Consider the following 20,587-nt stretch of genomic DNA (forward strand, 5'->3'; position numbering starts at 1 on the left):
ACACTCAATGAACAATGTTACTTAACTTTATTTAATAATATAGACTTATTTGCTTTATGTACAAATTTGTTGGCGCACACACACAACACTGAAGCTGAAGGGAAAGGATTCTGGAAAGGTCAAGCAATTAAACATGTTTAATCTTTGATACAACAACAAAAAACATGCTTTAAAATTACACATCTAGAAATAAAAACAAAGTGGTTCTGTTGCATGCTTGATAAGTAACAAACTGTGAGCATCACTGTAACAACTGTATACTTAACTATATGTTAAAGAAATCTAATAAATGCTGGACCTTTTAAATGTAGGCTGTAAGGTTTGAGGTAGAATTTTTAGTGTTTTTGTCTGATCTATAATAGTGTAGTGTTGATCGATTAAATGTTTTAACAAGCTGGCAGTGATTGCATGAAGCAATTTTAATACTCGATTAGCTCAGGTAAAATATTGTTACCAAAACAGGGAAAACAAAATTTTGTATATTTAAGACACACCGATCAGATTCCTTTTGATCTTCCATCTATACAGCACTACTTTGTTTTGTGTTAACTTGCTTCCAAGCCTAATCACTACAATGACGTATTGTCAATATGACATTACGGCAGTCAATACCCACCCTTTCGAATGCTGAATAAAAACCCACAAAATAGTTTTCCAGATCAAAAGTGATGAAACTGGATAGTGCAGAAAGATCATTTGAATTCTGAAGTTGTTTTCTTATAATTTAGATTATGTAGGATCGCAAAAATGCTGTTCAGTACACAATTCTTATGCAACAGTGTGACAATCCTGGCCCGGATCATACTTGTGTAAAGTGTTAGGATCAAGTATTTTTACTTGTTGGCTGAGTGTCTTCTGATTGGATGGAATTTGCCTGTGGGATCCGGAACGTACCACTTGTCCCAAACATCAGTGTATGTCGAGGCTCGGCCCCATGGCTTATAATGCCCGTTCCAGTGGAGGAGTTTTGCGGCGTTGATGAACTGCGAGGAGTAACGATTTCCAGCTCCAGTGGCTCCTGAAAAACATGATCAATAAAATGAATCTATTAAACCTTGACTGCACTCTTTTATACTGCTGCTAATGCTGTAAGGAATAAATCACGTGTGCTGGTATTTAAAAATCCGAATTTTATATGAAGCGTCATTTTAAGAATACAAACACGCCATCATTAATTTTTTTTTTTAAGAACCAACTCAGGCAAAACTATTTAAGACAAAGTATTTAAAATGAACTATTAGAAACACTTCACCGAGATGTCGGACATGCCACATGGGCTCGATGCTGGAGTGGCGCTTGTAGAACACTATCAGCAGTGGTGGGGTAGTGAAGCTCTCTGCCAGCATGCTGTTGTAAAGACCTTCCCTAACGGAGGGGTAGAAAATAATTCTCAGGATTGACGAAGGATGTACAAAAATGGCACATTTCCAGATGCACAATGAAAATCGGTGCACAAGTCATCAAAAGTCTGTAGTGTTCTCTCTACTATATTAAACATTACTGGTCCATAATCATAACCAAGCCTTTTCTTCACAATGCTACTTGACCTTAAATTTTCAAACAAAGTATAATATACAAAGCAAAAATCTTTCAATACAAGTGCTCATTGTTTTTGCAAAGATATATTAGAACCGTAGTCAACTCATCAACGCCCCCCACCCCCCTTGATAGTCGTCCTGGCCTTTTTACGCTTTAGACGACTCACTTGACATTGCGCTCCATCCACATCTCAAGCTGCTGGGTGACGTTTTGGTGTTTCCATTCGGTTAAGTTCGCCACGATGACGCCGGGATTGAAAGAACACGTGTTTGCTCGCATTCCCAGTTTCCTAATGGCTTCCTTTTTGAAGTCGAGAAAGCCAATGTAACTGTTCTGTTAAATTATATGAACAAAAGCAAACACACAAAAATAAATCGATAAAAAGCCTGGATTGTTAAGAAGGCAAAGCAAGTAGCTCAGTACAAGCAGCCTTTGTGTGAAGACTATTATATTCAGCAAACTGACAATTACAGTGTCTGTCCAAAGCTTGAAAATCAGTCTTTTATTTACTTTAACCAAACAAATATATAAATGCACAGATGTTACTTACACTGAAAAACCTCCCTAGTTTCAATTTAAAACTCAATGCAGTTTACATTGGTGCAATGTATCTCAATGCTGTTAGTACAGAACAGGTTACTTAATCTCCAAATCTCACTACCTCGTTGGCTGAAGACTCGGCAGGGGGGCCATGAAGCTTTTAATTTTTTTTTTTTTTTTATTATTATTATTTACATTTTTATCTGACTGTTATGTACCTGGTTTCCTGCTCCTTTAATGATGCCTTTAGAAGATGTAGAGTCACAGTCTTCTGAAAAAGCAGCAGCATGGCCAGGCTTGAGACTCATCTCAAAAAGCTCCTGGATGTCTCCTGTGATCGAAAGCAAGTTATTTTATCCTGGCAATGAGAAGTGAAAGACATTTGCAAAGTGGTCATGGATTTTATGGGTACCTTGAACAATAACATCATCGTCCAGGTAAATTGCTCTATCTGTGTCGGGTAAAAAGTTTGGCATGTAAAACCTGGCAAAAGTGAGCTGGGAAAAAGAAAAAAAAAAAAGAACATGAAGAAAATACATGCTGAAGAATTTCTATTTGACATGTATAGAACATTTCTCGTTGACATGTTTCAAAAGGTTACCGGTTTTTCCAAATCCGGTTGCTGAGGCTTGAAAGAAATCTTTCCATCCAGGATTTTCGGCTCAAATGTGATGATTTTGTGCTTGATGTCCGTTTTGCTCAACCAAGTCCTGATGCAAAATGGCTACACATTAGATTCATGCTCACGTACGTATTGTTATGCGTGTAATAATAAAAAGCATTGGCCTTTACCGGAGATGTTCCACAGACTCGTTGAGCGTCACGACATTGAAAACCACGTTGGCTTTGGTGTTTCTGTTGATGCTGTTCATTGCAGCTACGGCAGCGCCCAGTCTTTCCTCAGAGGCCGTGATCACCACGGGGATCTCCTCCCCGGTCCTTGCTTTATGCTCCGCAAAGAATCCGTTTTCAAAGGGCAGGATCGCACCTGGAGCTTCATCTGACAGAGAAAAAGACTTTTCACAGCACGGGGCTTAAACAGAACAAAGTGACTCAAAGAGGTTGAGATTCGATACCTGAACCCTCTTGCTTCAGGAAGTCGCTGAGATTCAGCAGATTGCGATGCACGATGATTAAAAAGGCGATTGAGATCAGGACGAGAATCACCACGTTTACTGTAACGAAACACACATACTACTTTATACTTTATTCTCAGTCACCTGTCGGAAATTTTTAAGAACCTCAACAATGACTTGATAACAGGTTTCAGAAGACTATACAGAATTTCAGTTGTGAGTCATTATATTTGTGAGCAAGGTATCTAAAATAATAGTGTTTTATGGTTCTTCAGGTATTATAAAGTTTTTAAAATGTACATCCTATTCTTCAGCATTATTTGACTCACCAATAAGAGTCGACTCGTCTAGAATTCGATTCCTAAATGTTCAAAGATTGAGGCATTTTGATTCATTTTAATGCAGTTCTAACAGTCAGCTAAAATATATATTATTTAATTGAATGCTATTTTTGAATTTGAATGATTTTGTAATCAACACCGAGGGGTTACATTTTTTTCATCGCATAGATGTTATATGTAAATCTAAAATGCAAATAAAGTGGCAAAGTGAAATTTCAAATGTTTGAGCATAAAATTCAGTATTAGATTTGTAATGGACTTTCTGCAAAACAATATATAGAAACACAATAAAAAAAATTAAATAAAAAGTGGCACAATTTTTAACAAACAAAAAGGGAAAAAAGGGGAAAGAAGGCTGGAAGATAAAGCAGGAAGATATTACAAAATAAGAAAAAAAGTGTAAAACAAACTGGTTCTTACCTCTCCTAAGTGTCATGTTGCTTTATTTTGACCCAGTAGATTAAGCAGGACACTGCATCACATCTACAGCTGTTCGTCTGCACTGAAAATGAAATGAACCATATACATGGCTTTTTGAGCATCCCATTCCAGATTTGTTATTAGAGGTAGTGGGGGGGTCCGATACCGAGAGCTAGGTTGGATCGTACTTGCCGATAACCTATTAATCAACTGCTGTTTTTAAAATGCATACTAGATTAAAAAAAGGACAAACAAACACTTCATGTAACTTTATTACAAAAAACAAAACAAAAACAGTACTGAATCAGTAAAATGTGATAAATAAAATAAACAAGAATGTATTACTTATATTAATATAACTGAGGATAATAAAATACATGGATTGAAACTGAAACAGAAGTAACTGATAAATAAAAACAGTTACATCCAAAATGAATAAAAAATGAACACTTCAAATATAAACACAATTTCATTTTGTGTCCCATGAGACAAAACAGCATGTATTGTCAGTGCTTCGCCTCTAGAGGCCGCTCTCGTACTGTAAAGACATCGGACCTGGAAAATCGGTGAACCGATAAATCGGTCTACCCCCACTTATTATTCCTTTGTTGCTACACATTGCTAAAAAAAAATCTCAAGGGAACACTTAATCATCACAATAAGGACAAAGTCAATTAAACTTCAGGAATATGATGCCTGTTAAAAGTTTGTAAAAACCTGTTTGTGAATAACAGAAAAAAAAAATTTGTGGACAGATGAGTCCAAATGGGACAGTTTTTTGGCTCTAAAAAAAGAACTTCTGTAAGACGGAGAACAGATGAGAAGATGACACCAGAGGGAGGTGGAAGCTTAATGGTTTGGGGTTGTTTTGGAACAATGAAGGGGGAGAAGGGAGAGACTTATTCTTATTTGAGTGAAAGATATACTAAAACAACATGGCTAGCATTCCATACTCTGACAACATGCAATGCTCTGAATGTTGGCCATCCTGGCACCGTTCTCTTCACAGATGAGAGAGAGTTCACACTGAGCATGTGACAGATGTGAAAGATTCTGGAAATGCTGCAACATCAATCAGCATGACAGATTTGACGGTGAGTCAGTGATGGGCTGCAAAGTAATTTATTTGGAGGGACCACGATGTGTTAAGCCGGGTTCACACTTTGCGATTTTTACAGTCCTTTGCGATTCTTACTTGTCAGACTGCACAAACATGATCCCCATGTCACACTGTAGTTGTCAATGTCAGATTGTACGACAGTCAAAGACAGACGCACACAAGAAAAAGTCTCTTCTGAAGTTTTACGTCATCACGTTCAGACCCACATTCTCTCGCTAATGATAACCAGCAGCAAACAAAAACAATCTGTAGCGTTATTTTTGTTCGTGACATCACTTGATAATAAAATTCCATACAAACACTCCTGTTCCCTCCATTACTCAGTAAATTCTCGTCTTTCTGTACAGTCCACCCTGACTCATTTCCACATTTTCCCTGAGGTGGTTTGAAGTTGTCACACTAATCGTCTTATAACATAACCTGAACAGAAATATTTCGTTCATCGAAATTCAACATGTGATTTAAGTGTTTCCCTAATTTTCTTTTTCTCAGTGTAATGAGCTCTATTCCTCAGGGAAGCATTTTTTAGATTTTCGTGTGTGGATTTCTGTTCCTTCAGCCACAAGAGCATTGATAATATCTGACTTCATGTCTTGGACCTTTTAGTCCTAGGATCTTTCAGACATGGATATTCAATGTCAAATGTTACCTTCTGGCTCTCCATTTTAGTTATGCTGCCATGGCTACTTTTACATAACAATAAGGATATTTATTAATCCTTATTTCTCTCTCTCCAACATCCCTAAATTCTCTCTCTTTCTATCGAATTAAACATGTTCCTGAGCTGCCATTGATCCTGTCCTGTTCTTCTTTTAGGATCAGCCTAATCCATTCCGAGGCCCTACCTCAGGGTAAAGTTCTCTTCAACTGAAGACGCACTGTGCAGCCTAAAGAGCCATAAAGATCCCGAGCAACTCAAGAACTTTGAGGATGGATTTGGACAGTAATTCAACAGTCTGCTACAATGGCTTAGGACTACAGTTCTGCATTTAAGCACCTACCATGGAACAGGACACCTCAACAATGATGGAACTGTAATGAAGGGACATTTTACCCAGATAATGATGGGTCTCAATGTTTCTTCCTCATGAAGTCTCGGGGAGAAACCCACTCATTAGGAATAAACGTATAGGTATTAATATATAGATTGTTTTAATATTATAATGTAATTCATTTATCTCTTTTTTTTATTTCTGCAGAACCAGCAGTTTTAGGTACCAGCTTTTTTCTTCCATCCACCATCACCCTGCTGAACTCCACACTACACGGCTATATAATCAGTGTATAACTTCTGTACAGGTGTACATACAAGGTACATGTATATACCCCTCTTTTTTCACACATATTGTGCCTTACATACATCTGCACTATTATATTTAAATTTTGTGTGTATAGTCCACACACACACACACACACACACACCTTACATACTGTACATCCTGCCTAATATTTCACATATACATATGTGTGTATATATATATATATATATATATATATATATATATATATATATATATATATATATACATACACACATACATATACTAAGTGTACTTTATCGGCTTTTGCAACTCTTTCACTGTCATAGCCTTATAACTATTTACTTGTACTTTAACAGTGTCTGCACATTTTTTTTTCACTGATATAGCCTTTATATTTATTTACTGTACATATACTTACATATTTAAATGCACAATTCCTAGTATGTTCTTGTGCATTCAAACTGCATTTCGTTGCTGTGTACCTGTATTATGCAATAACAAAGATCTATCTATCTATCTATCTATGCATGATTTAGGACATACTGAAATCATACTGATTTGGTGTGATGCTCATGTGTCCGAAAACATTTGGCCCAAACATGCATGTAGGCCAGTGAATATGTGCATCAGAACAAGTGCAAGATGCACATTGCAATTCACAAGAACTGGTGCTTAACATCAACACTAGCAGCTCTACAAACTGATCTACTGTAGGACAGTAACAGTAGCAGTACAGAATACAAAGACAAGCAGCAATGCACCACGTTATTGACCGTATGTGCAAAAGGCGTCTGTGTTTAAATCAAAACTTTTATTTTTGCATCATCAGTCAGGATTCAGATGAAGATGTCGCGAAAAAAGGCGAGTTTTCTTGCTCTTAATCGCGCGAGAATAAAAAAGAAAAAATAAATAGCACCGGTTTGCACATTCAATAAAGAAAAAAACCCCTGCAATAATCAAGAAAACCCACACGTGCAAAACACACGATGCTCACCGACTCACCTGCGTTTAAAGTCCTCCTGGGATTTTTCACCCAAAATGCCAACTCAACATCAGCAAGCCCCAGAGAGCCCGTGCAGCGGCACGCGACGCTTTCCTTGTAGAAAACATGCCAAATCCCTGTAACGCCACTTCCCCCAGATCATTACATCATCCCCTGACACGACAGCACGAGAATCCGATACCATTCTGAGCGTTCATATGATCTACAAATCCTCTCAAAAAAAATCCTTTTATGTAAGGTGTTCATCATAGTGCCTGATTAAAAACGTTTTAAACTTGACTCGTTTAGAAAAAGAAATCTAGGATGTTTACAATATAGCATACAAATCATAATAATTGATATTATCGCGTGATTAAAAGGTTTATTAATATAAATTAATGTTTTAAAACGAAAAGGCGCTACGGTTATGCGCAAACGTGGCGCAGTTTAAACCCCTTAAACACTTTCACTCGGGTCCTTCCGAAATCTACGTACGCCTTTTTTGAAACCGGAAATCCTTCCTCCAGAGTGCGCTCTGATACGGTTCTTCTCATTTTATTTCAAAATGTTTTCCATGTTTAACGCCATTCCTACTCACATGGTAAGCGTTTATTCCTTAAGAAATATTTATTAACAGTTTAGTAAGCCTGATCGTTTCATTAATATTGTGCAGCCGTTAACCATCAACAAGCCGTCAACCGTTAGCAGCTTTGTGCAGAGACGCGATATTTGTTTACTTATTTATTTTAATTGTAAAAGAAAATCGTTTTTCACACAAACATTTACAAACTCTAACACACTCTACTAATGCGATATTTAACTATTTATATAACTGTACGTTTATATACATGTTGCCAGATCTTTATTTTTTAAAACGAGTACACTGCTGGTAAATCCTGTTTATTAATAATAATAATAATAATAATAATAATATCATCATCATCATTATTGTTGTTATTTCAATTAAAACAAGAATTATCCAAATTATCCGTTATAAGCCACTGTTGTATCGTAGCTTGTAAATACTTTACATATTGAGGTATGCAAATAAGGGTTAATTAAAAATGCACATATTTGCATACATAATCGAATAAACAAATGATGTAAAAAAAAAAAAATAAATTACTTTACCGTTTAATCCAGACTATGGCATGTATTTTTTTCTAATATATTTTTTTATCTTATTTACTGATAAATAAACATTTATGCAAATGAGCCTGATAAAGATGCTCCTGCTAATACTAATAATAATAATAATAATGATATGAAAAATGTAATTCAAATATTAATTTCACTGTAAAACACTCTGGAGAAAGACTACCAGAAAAAAGTTTTTGGACTGGAACACCCTGAGCAATAAGAAGGTGCTCGATAAAATGCAATATAAGACAAATTGCTCTTTAAAAAATAAATAAATGAATGAAATCTAAATAAACAATTTAGATTTATTTTACTTTAATTTTATCTTGATTACTCCAGATGTCATTGTTTCTTTCTTTTTCTTTTATTTAGGATTATAAAGGTCAGAAACTTGCAGAGCAGATTTTCCAAGGTGTCATTCTGTTCTCAGCTGTAAGTCACTTTCACATTGTGATGCTTCAGTCTATTTATTATAAATCTATATAAATAAATGACTTCAGTGTTACAGCATCAGTCTTACTTTTTTCAGGTCGTTGGATTCATTTATGGTCTTATAATTGAGCAGTTTGGATGGACTGTGTACATCATGCTTGCCGGATTTGCCGTCTCCTGTTTGGTAAACAGCAATAAAATGTCAAAAAAAAAAAGTGTATAAATATATATGACTATTTATCGTGGATGACAAACCTGTAATGCTGGGATACAGTAAAGTGCAATTTGGGGGGGAGGGTACAAACTTTTGCCCCTTAATTATATCATGAGAGTTTTTATCCCTAAGGACCCTTTAATACTTTATTGCATGATGTATTTGATCTCTATCTTTGCACTAAATATTTGTATTATAGTGACTGTTTGTGTTGCAGCTCACACTGCCTCCGTGGCCCATGTACAGACGAAACCCTCTCACGTGGCAGCCGATCGTACCAGAGACGCCCGAGACTCGTGAAAAGCCTCAGGAGAACTTGAAGAAGAAAAAACACAAGTAGAATCGCGCTCTGCGGGTAGAGACGTCTGCCAGACGGACTCTTCAGAGCGGGAACGATGGACGGCTTCAACAACTCGCTTCATTGTTTTCATTTAAAATTTCACACATGCCTAATAAAGAGGATTATTTGTTTGATAGTGAAACAGTGTTTATTATAAATCATCCTACATTTGGAAACTATATATATGTGTGTAGACAATAGAAAACATTGATTCTATTTCAATATAGAGCTGATCTCAAGTTTACCATCGTACAGTAGAAATGATGCTGGTCATTTAGATCAGGTGCATAAATACTTGCATAAATATTTACAATATATTTTTCAAAACCGTCTGGACAGAAGTATTGGGACACCTGACTTTTTCAGCCATTTGTGTCTCATCCCAGAACTGCTACCTCTAAATTGATATAAAATTTTCCCTTCACTTGAACTAGGAGAGCCAAACCTGTTTCAGCATGACAATACCCCTGTGCATAAAGCAAACTCCATGAAGATCTGCTTTTTCATGGGATGAAGTGGGAAGATCTTGAGTGGGCTGCTATAGAGCTCTGACCTCATAACTACTGAACATCCTTGTATGAACTGAACGCTGACTGCCCCCAGGCCTCCTCATCTCACCTACATCAGTGCCTGACTGTAGTAACGCTCTTGTGGCTGAATGAATCTCCACAATCACACTCCAAAATCTAATGGAAAATCTTCCCAGAAGAGTGGAGGTATTATAGAAGTAATAGGAACTAAATATGGAATGGGATGTTCACAAAGCACAAAGGTATCTTATGATCAGGTGTCCACAAACTTTTGTCCATATAGTGTATAACCGTAAAAGTCAACTTTCTTTAGCAGAGTCATGATCAGTGTTTGCTCAGCATTTTAACGCGACATCCTCGAAGAATTTCAGTTGCCACACTTTAACTGCGAACGCTTTGTACTTCTCTTCCCCCATCTGTTGCCGTAGCATGACCTGAAAAAGAAATCCCAGTCCAGAACCTCCAGTCAGAATTGATTGGAAATGTGTAAATGTAGCCCAGATACAACTATAAAACTTATTGGAGTCACACAATGAGAGGAAATTGCAAGTTTAAGCCCATTTTTTTCTTTATGTCAAACAGTAATTTATGCTCATGATAAAAATTTTCTCACTGCCATTGGAAGTGCTGGTGAGTTTCTCCATATTTTTTCATTTCAAACTTGGTTTGTGTGTTTTCGTTCCAACTCAGGAACACACTCTAGCTCACACCACACTTTCAAAAGAATTATAAAGCAACCAGGTGCTATTTGTTGTCAATACCTTTGTGATTGTGCATTATGCAGTTTGGGACAGAGCCTCGTGGTCTTAAATTCGTAACAAATCGACGGAACTGAGGATGACTTGCCTCTCGTTTATCCTCGTCATCCTCCTGCATGATGTCCAGGACTTTGTCTAGCAGTTTCACGCCGAGTCCTTTAACCACGTCTGTGCGCAAATGCTCCACGGCTCTCCTGATCTTAGCCGGCCCCGAAGAGTCATCTGAGGATAGAGGGATAGGATTCATAATTCAAACAGCACATAGTGGAGAATTAAACTACACTAAACTAAAAGTAAATGATTTTCAGGGATTGAACTACATTTTGACAAACCAAGCAACATGAGTAAAAAAAAAGCAGTGATCTGATTAGTTAAATCTAAAAATAAAGTGATGCCTTCAGTTTCTTTGTAGATCATGTGATCAGATCAGTTTTGATTAAAGCCCATATTGTGCACCGAACCTGAGCGCAAGTCACTGAGATGGAAGTCACCGTCTCCCTCTCCACTTTTCCCATGGAGCATCAGCGTGTCTCGGTACTTCCTGTTCAGTTTGAACTCGGGCAGCATGGTCGAGTTGGACCGAGAGCTTTGCTGCTCGCACAGGGGGTCTCGTACGTCCATTCGTAACGTCTGCGTCATCATCTGGACCAGGTCTTGCATCTCGTTGCTCTCACTTTTGCTGTGAAGCAATGAGAGTTAGTGTCTGACTGATTTGCTGTAAGTGTATAGATAATGATATTGTTAAAGACCTCCCTCACCCTTCTCGATAGTCTCCCTCTGAGCGCTCTGTGGAGCTGGTGGATGAACTGCACTCTTCCTCATCCGAGTGATGCCATGATGATTTTTTCTCCTGTTCAAAGATAGACATCAGAAAAGTGAATTTTTTAGGTTTCAATATTAATACAATAGCTCGTATTTCCTGTGTAGCCTTTGAAAAAGACCAAAGCCTTTAAAGGACTTCTAGAAATATCCGGGGAATATCTATAGCTGCACAATTATCTTGATCGCTTTCTATATTTTGACAGTTTTTTTTCCCCCCGGATCATAAAACCTTTAAATTCACTTTATTCAATTGAAACTGAAAACAAATATTCTCATAAACAGGAAGTCAACATTGTTTTGACATACTGCTTAGCCTCTTTTAACAATCAAACATCCCACCTTGTGTGTTACAGCCGCTACACTGGCAGGTCTCGGGCAATCAAGATGGTCTGTGTGCTTGGCATTTAACGAGGCACCATCACACGACGCACTTCTGACAACAGGAGCTGCTTCAAATAAGATAAGAAGCTTCAACGAGACAGCAATCAGTGCAAAATATTCCCATTCCATTCGCATTTACATTTACAACCGTAATCATTTCAATTCGGTTCAGAAATTGTCCCAGCATGTTCGTATACCTGATACACTCTGGTTTTCCTGTGACTTTCTCAGCCGCCTCCTCTCTCGGGCAGACAGAGGCCGATTCTGCAAGTGAAACAGTACAAAAATCTTTTTAAAAAAGCTCAGAAAATTCCAGTTCCCTTAACTTGATTTAAATTTGCCATTTATTTACAGTAATAAATGTAATATTTAAATACAATTAAATGTATTTGGTCTAAACTTATTTTATTACTTCAGAAAATAAATCTACTTTTTTTCATCAATGTATTATTTTCATGTTTTTAATATTTACTACTCTTTAAAAATATTTAGAAACATTTTTGCAACTGAAAGAATTGTTTTTTGGTAAAATATTTTTGCTATATAATATATGTTCATACACTCATATCAATATTATGTGTGATTTTAGTGTAAATTCATAATCCAAATTGAATCCATTTCATCTTTAGATTGTTACATTAAAAACTGTGGAGCAAATATTTATGCAAGGCACCATATACCCTATTGTAAAAAAACAAAACAAACAACAACAACATTAGGAAATTCTGGCTTAAATGTTAAATGATCAGTCTTTTTGTACTGTAGCTCTACAGGTCATGCTTTCTAGTTTTTTGTCTTGAAGCGAATCACACCTGTGGTGCAGGTTCATGCTGGTGATCAGCTTGGAAGTGTGGAGGGTGTTTAGCCATCTCTGCATTACCTCCTTCTATCCTATTTATGCCTACAGATGGAACGATTTCAGGAAGTGGAGGCAGAGGCCTGGAATTGGCTGCTTTCATCTAAAGAATTGAAAAACAAGGTTAGAAAATCATGAGCCAAGACTGATGGGAAGTGATTTTCGCAACGATAATACTTACTTTGCTCTCCTCATGGGCCCCCTCTCCCTTTTTCTGTCTACTCTGACGAGACAGGGATGGCTCAGATAAAGAGGAAAGAGGATGGAGAGGAGACTTGCTGTTTTCCGAAGGACATGCGAGTGGCTCTGGAGTGTGAGGCTCCTGTTATAGATTAAAAAACTGATTTTTCTATTTGACACATGAATTAAACAAAAATAAATAACATACAGGAAGCAACTTTATCATAATGATTTAAATGATGCAGTGGAATCCACTGTGACTGCAAGAAACTGGCCTACATACACATAACCATTAATCATTGTCACCATGTAGGACAGGATTCCCATTCAGTTGTATTTCCACGTTTCACCACTAGAGGGAGACACACAGTTTACCATTCAGATATGTCGCATAGGTAACTAAGGATTAATGATAACCTGTGTATCTCCCTCTAGTGGTGAAACGTAGAAATAAAACTGAATGGGAATCGTTTCCTACATGGTGACTATGTTTAATAGGCCACTTTAAACATCTTTATCATTCTATCATTATAAATGAACACAGATAAGTAGTATAGACTTGGTTTTCACATATGTTTCAAGTAAAATAAAGTGAATTTTTTAAGTTTCAATATTAATCCAATATCTTGTTACTAGAATATCTATATTTTCTGTGTAGGCTTTAAAAAGGACCAATGCCTGCACAATTATCTTGATCGCTTTCTATATTTTGACATTTTTCTTTTTTTTCGGATCATAAAACCTTTAAATTCACTTTATGCAATTGAAACTGAAAACGTATAAATTCTCATAAACAGGAAGTCAGCATTGTTTTGACATACTGCTTAGCCTCTTCTAACAATCAAACATCCCACCTTGTGTGTTACAGCAACTACACCGGCAGTTCTCGGGCAATCAAGATGGTCTGTGTGCTTGGCATTTAACGAGGCACCATCACACGACGCACTTCTGACAACAGGAGCTGCTTCAAATGAGACAAGAAGCTTCAACAAAACAGCAATCAGTGCAAAATATTCCCATTCCATTCCCATTCCCCTTTTAATCCACACTCCTACATGGTACACCTGCCGTCTTTCATTCTGAAGCACCTCAGAGAGCTTAAAGCATTCTCTAAATTCATAAATTAATATAGTCATTGTCTAAAGAAAACCTTTAATCTTCATTTTAACAAGAGGCATACAGGGACAAAATAAGACTTTTTTTTTGGTTTTGGATAACAGCTCTTGATAACTTTGTTATGGGAAAATAATTCCAGATTGTGGCCCAAATGTGAAGTGAGGTTACCATCTGAAATTTGATATAGTAATAATATGTCCCAGAGTATTGACATCAAACATTTATTAATATGGTTAAAGTTAAGGGGATTTGGAATGGTGGAATCTCGCTTTTGTGAGATACTTTAAGTGTCAATTATACAAATCCGTATTTTAGCCACAACATTTATAACATTTTAGAACAAGCAAATAAAGCTGTGATTTGCTTTACATCTTGTTGTCAGAGCTGTGACCAATCAAGAATTTAGCAATTCTGTGGTTTAACTTTAAGCTAAATCCAAGAGACTGATAAGTTTAAATAAAATAACACTCAGCTAAAACAGCGTACTCAACCGTAATCATTTCAATTCGGTTCAGAAATTGTCCCAGCATGTTCGTATACCTGATACACGATGGTTTTCCTGTGACTTTCTCAGCCGCCTCCTCTCTCGGGCAGACAGAGGCCGATTCTGCAAGTGAAACAGTACAAAACATAAAAAAAAAGCTAAGAAAAGTCCAGTTCCCTTAACTTCATTTTAATTCGCCATTTATTTACAGTAATAAATGTAATATTTAAATACAATAAATGTATTTGGTCTGATCTTTTATTTTTTTCAGAAAATAAATGTGCTTTTTTCATCAATTTATTATTTTCTTGTTCTTAATATTTACTACTCTTTACTATTAATCCTATCAATTTCCATGCTGGACATGTTGCTGGTATTATTTATGGGGACTTTTAACTCAAATTTAATCAAAACATTTATAGAGCATTCTATTTTCACAGGGTTAGGGTCATCTTTAGATTGTAACATTGAAAACTATGGCGCAAATATTTATGCAAGTCACCATATACCCTATTGTAAAAAAACAACATTAAGAAATTCTGGCTTGAATGTTAAATGATCAGTCTTTTTGTACTGTAGATCTACAGGTCATGCTTTCTTGTTTTTTTGTTTTTTTTGTGTCTTAAAGCGAATCACACCTGTGGTGCAGGTTCATGCTGGTGATCAGCTTGGGAGTGTGGAGGGTGTTTAGCCATCTCAGCATTACCTCCTTTTATCCTATTTATGCCTACAGATGGAACGATTTCAGGAAGTGGAGGCAGAGGCCTGGAATTGGCTGCTTTCATCTAAAGAATTAAAAAACAAGGTTAGAAAATCATCAGCCAAGACTGATGGGAAGTGATTTTGGCATCGACAATACTTACTTTGCTCTCCTCACGGGCCACCTCTCCCTTTTTCTGTCTATGCTGACGGGACAGGGATGGCTCAGATAAAGAGGAAAGAGGATGAAAAGGAGACTTGCTGTTTTCCGAAAGAGATGCAAGTGGTTTTGGAGTGTGAGTGTGCTCCTGTTATAGAGATTAAAAAAGGGATTTTTCTATTTGACACATCAATTAAACAAAAATAAATAACATACAGGAAGCAACTTGATCATAATGATTTAGATGATGCAGTGGAATCCACTGTGACTGCAAGAAACTGGCCTACATACACATAACTACTAATCATAGTCACCATGTAGAAAAAGAGTCCCATTCAGTTGTATTTCCACGTTTTACCACTAGAGGGAGACAGTTTACCATTCATGATACTATATCACATAGGTAACTAATCATGAATGATAAACTGTGTCTCCCTCTAGTGGTGAAACGTGTAAAAACAACTGAATGGGAATCCTTTCGTACATGGTGACTATGATTAATAGGCCACTTTAAACATCTTTATCATTTTATCATTATAAATGAACACAGTGATTAGTAGTATAGACATTTCATTCACATATATTTCAAGCAAAATAAACAAAGATAAATATAAACTTAAATTTAAAATAAAATAAAAAAACATTTTCCTCACCATCAGCTCCACTAGAACAAAAGGCTCAAGCAGCTTATCAGTAGATTCCAAACTAGTCTAAAAAATATTGAAAAAGACAGTGTTAAAGTGCTTTAAATTGCTAATGAGGAACCTTCATTTCATTACATACTATAGCGTACCCCTTTGTCTTCTAAACAATATTCTGCCTCTGTTTTTTGGACTTCTTTGGCCTCTCGGATGTCCTGCTTGTCTGTTTTTATGTCCTCCCTCGCTGCCTGCTGCAGCAGTTTCAAAGTGTCCTCCTCTGCAGACATGTTAAGATTTAGAGCTCTACTTTCTTTTACAGGTTCAATTCTCTCTGTGTGTTTCGGGGGCATTGTTCCTCTCGAACTCTGTAAAACCAAAGGGGGTTCGTACTTGCCCATAAGGACACCTGATACTTGTTTTCTGGGGTGTGGCTGAGGAACGGCATCATCCTTTTTCTTCCTCTCCTCTTTCTCTGTCTGTTTGGCTGCCGGTCGAGGCGGTTTCGCTTTCCTGAGCTTGTCTACATTCTCCTGAAGCTGAATGTCAATGTTGCTGATGGTTGCTATATTCTGGCTGGTTGAGTTCAGGATTTCCTGACTTGGGGTTTTTGGGGACAGGGGTGGGGTTGGGAGAGGATTAACATCCTTAGTGCCATTTTGAGTTTTGGAGTGTTGGGAGCAGTTTTCATCTGACTGAAAAATAAAATTTTACATCAGTAAAACAATGATGTTTGATGAACGACGTATTAATATGATATTATTAATGCTTGTACAATGTGTACAATCTTTAAACAATTAAAAAAATGAGAAATTGCTGTAGTTTTAAGAAAAATATAACACTTTGGAGTGTAATATTATAGAAACAATCACCTGACTTGTGAAGCTAGCTAGAATTTGTAGCTAAAACCAGAATTCTATCCCAATTACAAAATCTTCCATAGTGTGTTACCCTGTTTCCTCTGCTTTTCAGCTCAGAGTTGACATACTGGGACTCCTGCTTTTGAAGAACAGGCACTTCGGGTGCGTCTCTGCTAGGCCTGCTGTTTACTTTCTTTCGGGATTTGGCAGTTTTCCTGTTAAACAGCTGTATTTATAAGAAATGGACACACCGTATAAAGTTTTCTTAATAAAGCTTAGTAACCATTATGGATTATATATATATATTTACTCTTTGGTGGCCTCCAGGAAGACGGCGATCTGCTGTTTGATGTATGGCTGCCGCAGAATGTGTTTAACATCAGGCCTGTCGTCTGGTCTCTTACACAGCATGCGCCTGATCATGTATCCGAGCTGAGGATCATACTTACTCGGCATCTGAGGCAACTGTGATACAGGAAGCAGAGATTTAGGTACTGAAGTACTAAGGTATTAAATATATGGAAAGCATACTTATTAGTACAAAGATTAATAATGCTCTGGCTTAAACTGCTTGGAAGTATAAAAAATTATCAATGACACAGGGTTTGAGGAATGCACCACTTAAAGTTTGAAAATATTGAGGTTAATAGACCTAATAGTCTCCAGTCTCACAGCTAAGGTTACTAAGCTTACTACGTTTTCTTACAGAAGGTGCAAGTTCTCAGTGCCATGAACTTCCTTTGTAGAAGTTTTACAATATAAACTGTAAATGGGATGTAAATATCTGGCCATCAAACCATAACAGCATGACTCATTTAATTTGATTATATTTGCTTATTAGACATGTATACTTTCTCTTATTATCAGTTTTCTGGTGGTATTCTTTCAGTACATCACTCCATCATTCAGACTTGTAGAGTAAAATAGAAAAGGGGCAGGCACAGAAACAGCAGGAAGGCAAATTGGTATAGAATGATATAAAAGTTACCTTTCCCTCTACGATGCGGTACACAAGCGAGTTCATGTCTTTTGCATTGAAGGCGTGTTTCAGAGTCGCCATCTCGTACACGCAGCATCCCAGAGCCCAAACATCCGACTGCACAAAGAGTACCGACTTTATGATTAATAAACAATTGCCTTATGAATAAATTTGGGTTTAAACAACTGGGGGCAGGGGGGGCGAGGGGGTGTTAAATGCTCTACCTTGTTGCTTAGATATTTAGGTTATTTTTCTCTACTCAGTGTGTGTTAATCCTCATCTAATTTTCATGACTGTAAGGTTCTGTTTTCTGTTATCAGCTGGATAATTTTTGTTTCTCTGTCCTGATAATGGACCACCACTCATAATAGCTGCTCATCGGTGGTCTACTTCTGTTGACAGGACAGAGTAGGGATTATATATGGAGTTAGTCAGTAATATATGGGAGGTTTAGCCAAAAAAAATTTATTTGTCTTTGAGACCTTGTAGTTGTATGGCTTGTTGGAGAAAAGCTCAGGGCTCATGTAATAAGGTGTTCCAATCAGGGTGCTGGCCATGTCGTTCTGATTCTCCAGAACCCGCGCGATGCCCAGATCTCCCACTTTAATAATGTTGGTCTTAGTCAGGAAGATGTTCTGCGTTTTCAGGTCTCGGTGCAAGATGTGTTTCTCATGTAAATACTAAAGAAAACAAGAAAAGAAACATGAGAAATCATAACGCTACCTATTAATAGCTGAAGGGTGCATCCGATCGTATAAGTCTGTTGAATTCTTAAATCTAATCAGTCAGAAGGTGTTGATACCTGCAGGGCCATCGCGATCTGCACAAACCACTCCACCACCTGTCTCTCTGGCAGAAGCTCATTCTTCTGCTGCTTAAGCCTGTGATACAGGTCTCCTCCCTCACAGAAGCCCATGACGATATAAAGCTGATGGTCCTTTCCTTCCCATGATTCCCGGTAGGTGACGATATTGGGATGTTTGAGCTGTGAGAGCAGCTGAGCTTCCTGTTCAGCCGCCCGGCGTTCTCGCTTTGATGATGTTCTCAGGTTCAGCTTCTTGATGACGTACTGGATAGGGAAATACGGCACATGACACTAAATACGAGAGCTGTAAAGAGCAACGACGCATAAGATGCTGGACCGTACGTAGCTGAATTCCTCATCACAAAACACTCTAAAGACTTGGTTATGAATGAAACAAGCTCTTTGCGAACACATGCACATACAGTGGCATTTAAGAGAGAAAATATAGACGACAGGCAGAGGACATCACCTGGAATTCTATCTTGTGATCAACATACAGTAGAAACCCAGCCATTAGGGGGGCACAAGCCAGTGTACTCTTAGTGCCGGTCCCAAGCCCGGGTAAATGGGGAGGGTTGCGTTAGGAAGGGCATCCAGCGTAAAACATGTGCCAAATCAAATATGCGGATCACAAATGAGAATTTCATACCGGATCGGTCGAGGCCCGGGTTAACAACGACCGCCACAGGTATCGTTAGCCGACAGGGTACCGGTGGAAATTGGGCTACTGTTGGCCGAAGGAGGAGAAGGAGAGGAGGAAGGCGTCTACAAAGACGGCAGGAAAAGGAGCAGTGTAGGAGAGTAGAGGTTCGGGTTGGTACTTTAAATGTTGGTACTATGACGGGTAAAGGGAGAGAGATAGCTGATATGATGGAGAGGAGAAAGGTAGATGTGTTGTGTGTTCAGGAAACCAAGTGGAAAGGGAGTAAGGCCAGGAACATTGGAGGTGGGTTTAAACTGTTTTATCATGGTGTGGATGGAAAGAGAAATGGTGTAGGGGTGATTCTGAAGGAAGCGTACAGTAAGAGTGTAGTGGAGGTGAAGAGAGTTTCTGATAGGGTGATGATCGTGAAGGTGGAGGTTGAAGGGATGATGATAAATGTCATCAGTGCCTATGCTCCACAAGTTGGCTGTGAGATGGAGGAGAAAGAAAGATTCTGGAGTGAATTAGATGAAGTGGTAGATGGTGTACCTAGGAAAGAACGATTGGTGATTGGGGCAGACTTTAATGGGCATGTAGGTGAAGGGAACAGAGGTGATGAGGAGGTGATGGGTAGGTATGGTTTTAAGGAGAGGAATGTGGAAGGGCAGATGGTGGTAGATTTTGCTAAAAGGATGGAAATGGCAGTGGTGAACACGTATTTTAAGAAGAAGGAGGATCACAGGGTGACGTATAAGAGTGGAGGAAGGTGCACACAGGTGGATTATCTTCTGTGTAGGAGATGCAACCTGAAGGAGATTGGAGACTGTAAGGTGTTGGCGGGGGACAGTGTAGCTAGACAGCATCGGATGGTGGTCTGTAGGATGGTTTTGGAGGCGAAGAAGAAGAGGAGAAAAGTAAGGTTTGAAAGAAGAATAAGATGGTGGAAACTGAAGGAGGAAGACTGTAGTGTGAGGTTCAGGGAAGAGGTGAGACAGGGGCTTGGTGGTGGTGAAGAGGTGCCGGATGATTGGGCAACTACTGCAGGAGTGATGAGGGAGGCAGCTAGAAAAGTACTTGGTGTGACATCTGGAAATAGAAAGCAAGACAAGGAGACGTGGTGGTGGAATGAGGAAGTGCAGGAGAGCATTAGGGGAAAGAGGTTGGCAAAACAGAAGTGGGATCGACAGAGTGATGAGAAAAGTAGGCAGGAGTACAAGGAGATGCGGCAGCAGGTTAAAAGGGATGTGGCGAAAGCCAAGGAAAAGGCATA

At 38.1% G+C, this 20,587-nt stretch overlaps 3 protein-coding genes across 16 annotated transcripts in view; 1 reads left to right on the plus strand and 2 right to left on the minus strand.

Moving 5' to 3' along the window:
• Positions 1 to 10: 10 nt before the first annotated feature.
• On the minus strand, positions 11 to 7,741 carry glt8d1 (glycosyltransferase 8 domain containing 1). 4 transcript variants are annotated; one of them, XR_014532167.1, is made up of 11 exons: positions 7,301 to 7,741; positions 3,917 to 3,998; positions 3,156 to 3,254; positions 2,872 to 3,079; positions 2,681 to 2,789; positions 2,492 to 2,576; positions 2,298 to 2,410; positions 1,706 to 1,872; positions 1,253 to 1,365; positions 764 to 1,018; positions 11 to 703 (listed from the first exon to the last, which is right to left on the minus strand). XR_014532167.1 is itself a non-coding variant. In XM_083533590.1 (10 exons), exons 2-10 carry the CDS (start codon positions 3,930 to 3,932, stop codon positions 834 to 836), a joined length of 1,095 nt encoding a protein of 364 aa, XP_083389716.1. In that variant the 5' UTR covers positions 3,933 to 3,993; positions 7,301 to 7,477; the 3' UTR covers positions 11 to 833. The 4 variants fall into 4 exon arrangements, 2 of the variants coding, with proteins under 2 accessions (XP_083389716.1, XP_083389715.1); XR_014532168.1 differs by having other exon boundaries at positions 3,917 to 3,993; positions 7,301 to 7,477; XM_083533590.1 differs by having other exon boundaries at positions 11 to 1,018; positions 3,917 to 3,993; positions 7,301 to 7,477.
• On the plus strand, positions 7,733 to 9,548 carry spcs1 (signal peptidase complex subunit 1). Its single transcript, XM_083533592.1, has 4 exons — positions 7,733 to 7,881; positions 8,793 to 8,852; positions 8,950 to 9,036; positions 9,284 to 9,548. The coding sequence occupies exons 1-4, from the start codon at positions 7,846 to 7,848 to the stop codon at positions 9,404 to 9,406; spliced, it is 306 nt and encodes a 101-aa protein (XP_083389718.1). The 5' UTR covers positions 7,733 to 7,845; the 3' UTR covers positions 9,407 to 9,548.
• nek4 (NIMA-related kinase 4) overlaps positions 9,532 to 20,587 on the minus strand; it is a 29,273-nt gene continuing 18,217 nt past the window's right edge. For 2 of the 11 annotated variants that reach the window (XM_083533575.1, XM_083533582.1), the window contains 19 exons: positions 18,672 to 18,938; positions 18,352 to 18,549; positions 17,879 to 17,986; positions 17,201 to 17,355; positions 16,982 to 17,105; positions 16,186 to 16,725; positions 16,046 to 16,102; positions 15,397 to 15,537; positions 15,172 to 15,318; positions 14,590 to 14,656; positions 13,788 to 13,897; positions 12,935 to 13,075; positions 12,710 to 12,856; positions 12,095 to 12,161; positions 11,856 to 11,965; positions 11,453 to 11,544; positions 11,156 to 11,373; positions 10,783 to 10,916; positions 9,532 to 10,370 (listed from right to left, as the gene is read on the minus strand). In XM_083533575.1, coding sequence (XP_083389701.1) covers positions 10,272 to 10,370; positions 10,783 to 10,916; positions 11,156 to 11,373; positions 11,453 to 11,544; positions 11,856 to 11,965; positions 12,095 to 12,161; positions 12,710 to 12,856; positions 12,935 to 13,075; positions 13,788 to 13,897; positions 14,590 to 14,656; positions 15,172 to 15,318; positions 15,397 to 15,537; positions 16,046 to 16,102; positions 16,186 to 16,725; positions 16,982 to 17,105; positions 17,201 to 17,355; positions 17,879 to 17,986; positions 18,352 to 18,549; positions 18,672 to 18,938 — 2,922 coding nt within the window. In that variant the 3' untranslated portion in view covers positions 9,532 to 10,271. Of the gene's footprint in view, positions 10,371 to 10,782; positions 10,917 to 11,155; positions 11,398 to 11,452; positions 11,545 to 11,855; positions 11,966 to 12,094; positions 12,162 to 12,709; positions 12,857 to 12,934; positions 13,076 to 13,787; positions 13,898 to 14,589; positions 14,657 to 15,171; positions 15,319 to 15,396; positions 15,538 to 16,045; positions 16,103 to 16,185; positions 16,726 to 16,981; positions 17,106 to 17,200; positions 17,356 to 17,878; positions 17,987 to 18,351; positions 18,550 to 18,671; positions 18,966 to 20,587 lie in introns of those variants that run through there. The other 9 variants (XM_083533580.1, XM_083533578.1, XM_083533579.1 and 6 more) reach the window with 9 other exon arrangements.

The sequence above is a fragment of the Silurus aristotelis genome (assembly GCF_946808225.1).
Source record: "Silurus aristotelis genome assembly, chromosome: 28".
Lineage (NCBI taxonomy): Eukaryota > Metazoa > Chordata > Actinopteri > Siluriformes > Siluridae > Silurus > Silurus aristotelis.

Bases quoted from the DNA above. Each gene is read 5' to 3' on its own strand.
- glt8d1 (XM_083533590.1), bottom strand. The intron at 2,411-2,491 runs GTACCCATAAAA...TTTCGATCACAG, and splicing joins CGATGATGTTATTGTTCAAG to GAGACATCCAGGAGCTTTTT. The intron at 1,019-1,252 runs GTGAAGTGTTTC...CATGTTTTTCAG, and splicing joins GTGGCATGTCCGACATCTCG to GAGCCACTGGAGCTGGAAAT.
- spcs1 (XM_083533592.1), top strand. From the start codon at position 7,846: ATGTTTTCCATGTTTAACGCCATTCCTACTCACATG. The intron at 7,882-8,792 runs GTAAGCGTTTAT...TCTTTTATTTAG, and splicing joins ACGCCATTCCTACTCACATG to GATTATAAAGGTCAGAAACT. The intron at 8,853-8,949 runs GTAAGTCACTTT...TACTTTTTTCAG, and splicing joins GTGTCATTCTGTTCTCAGCT to GTCGTTGGATTCATTTATGG.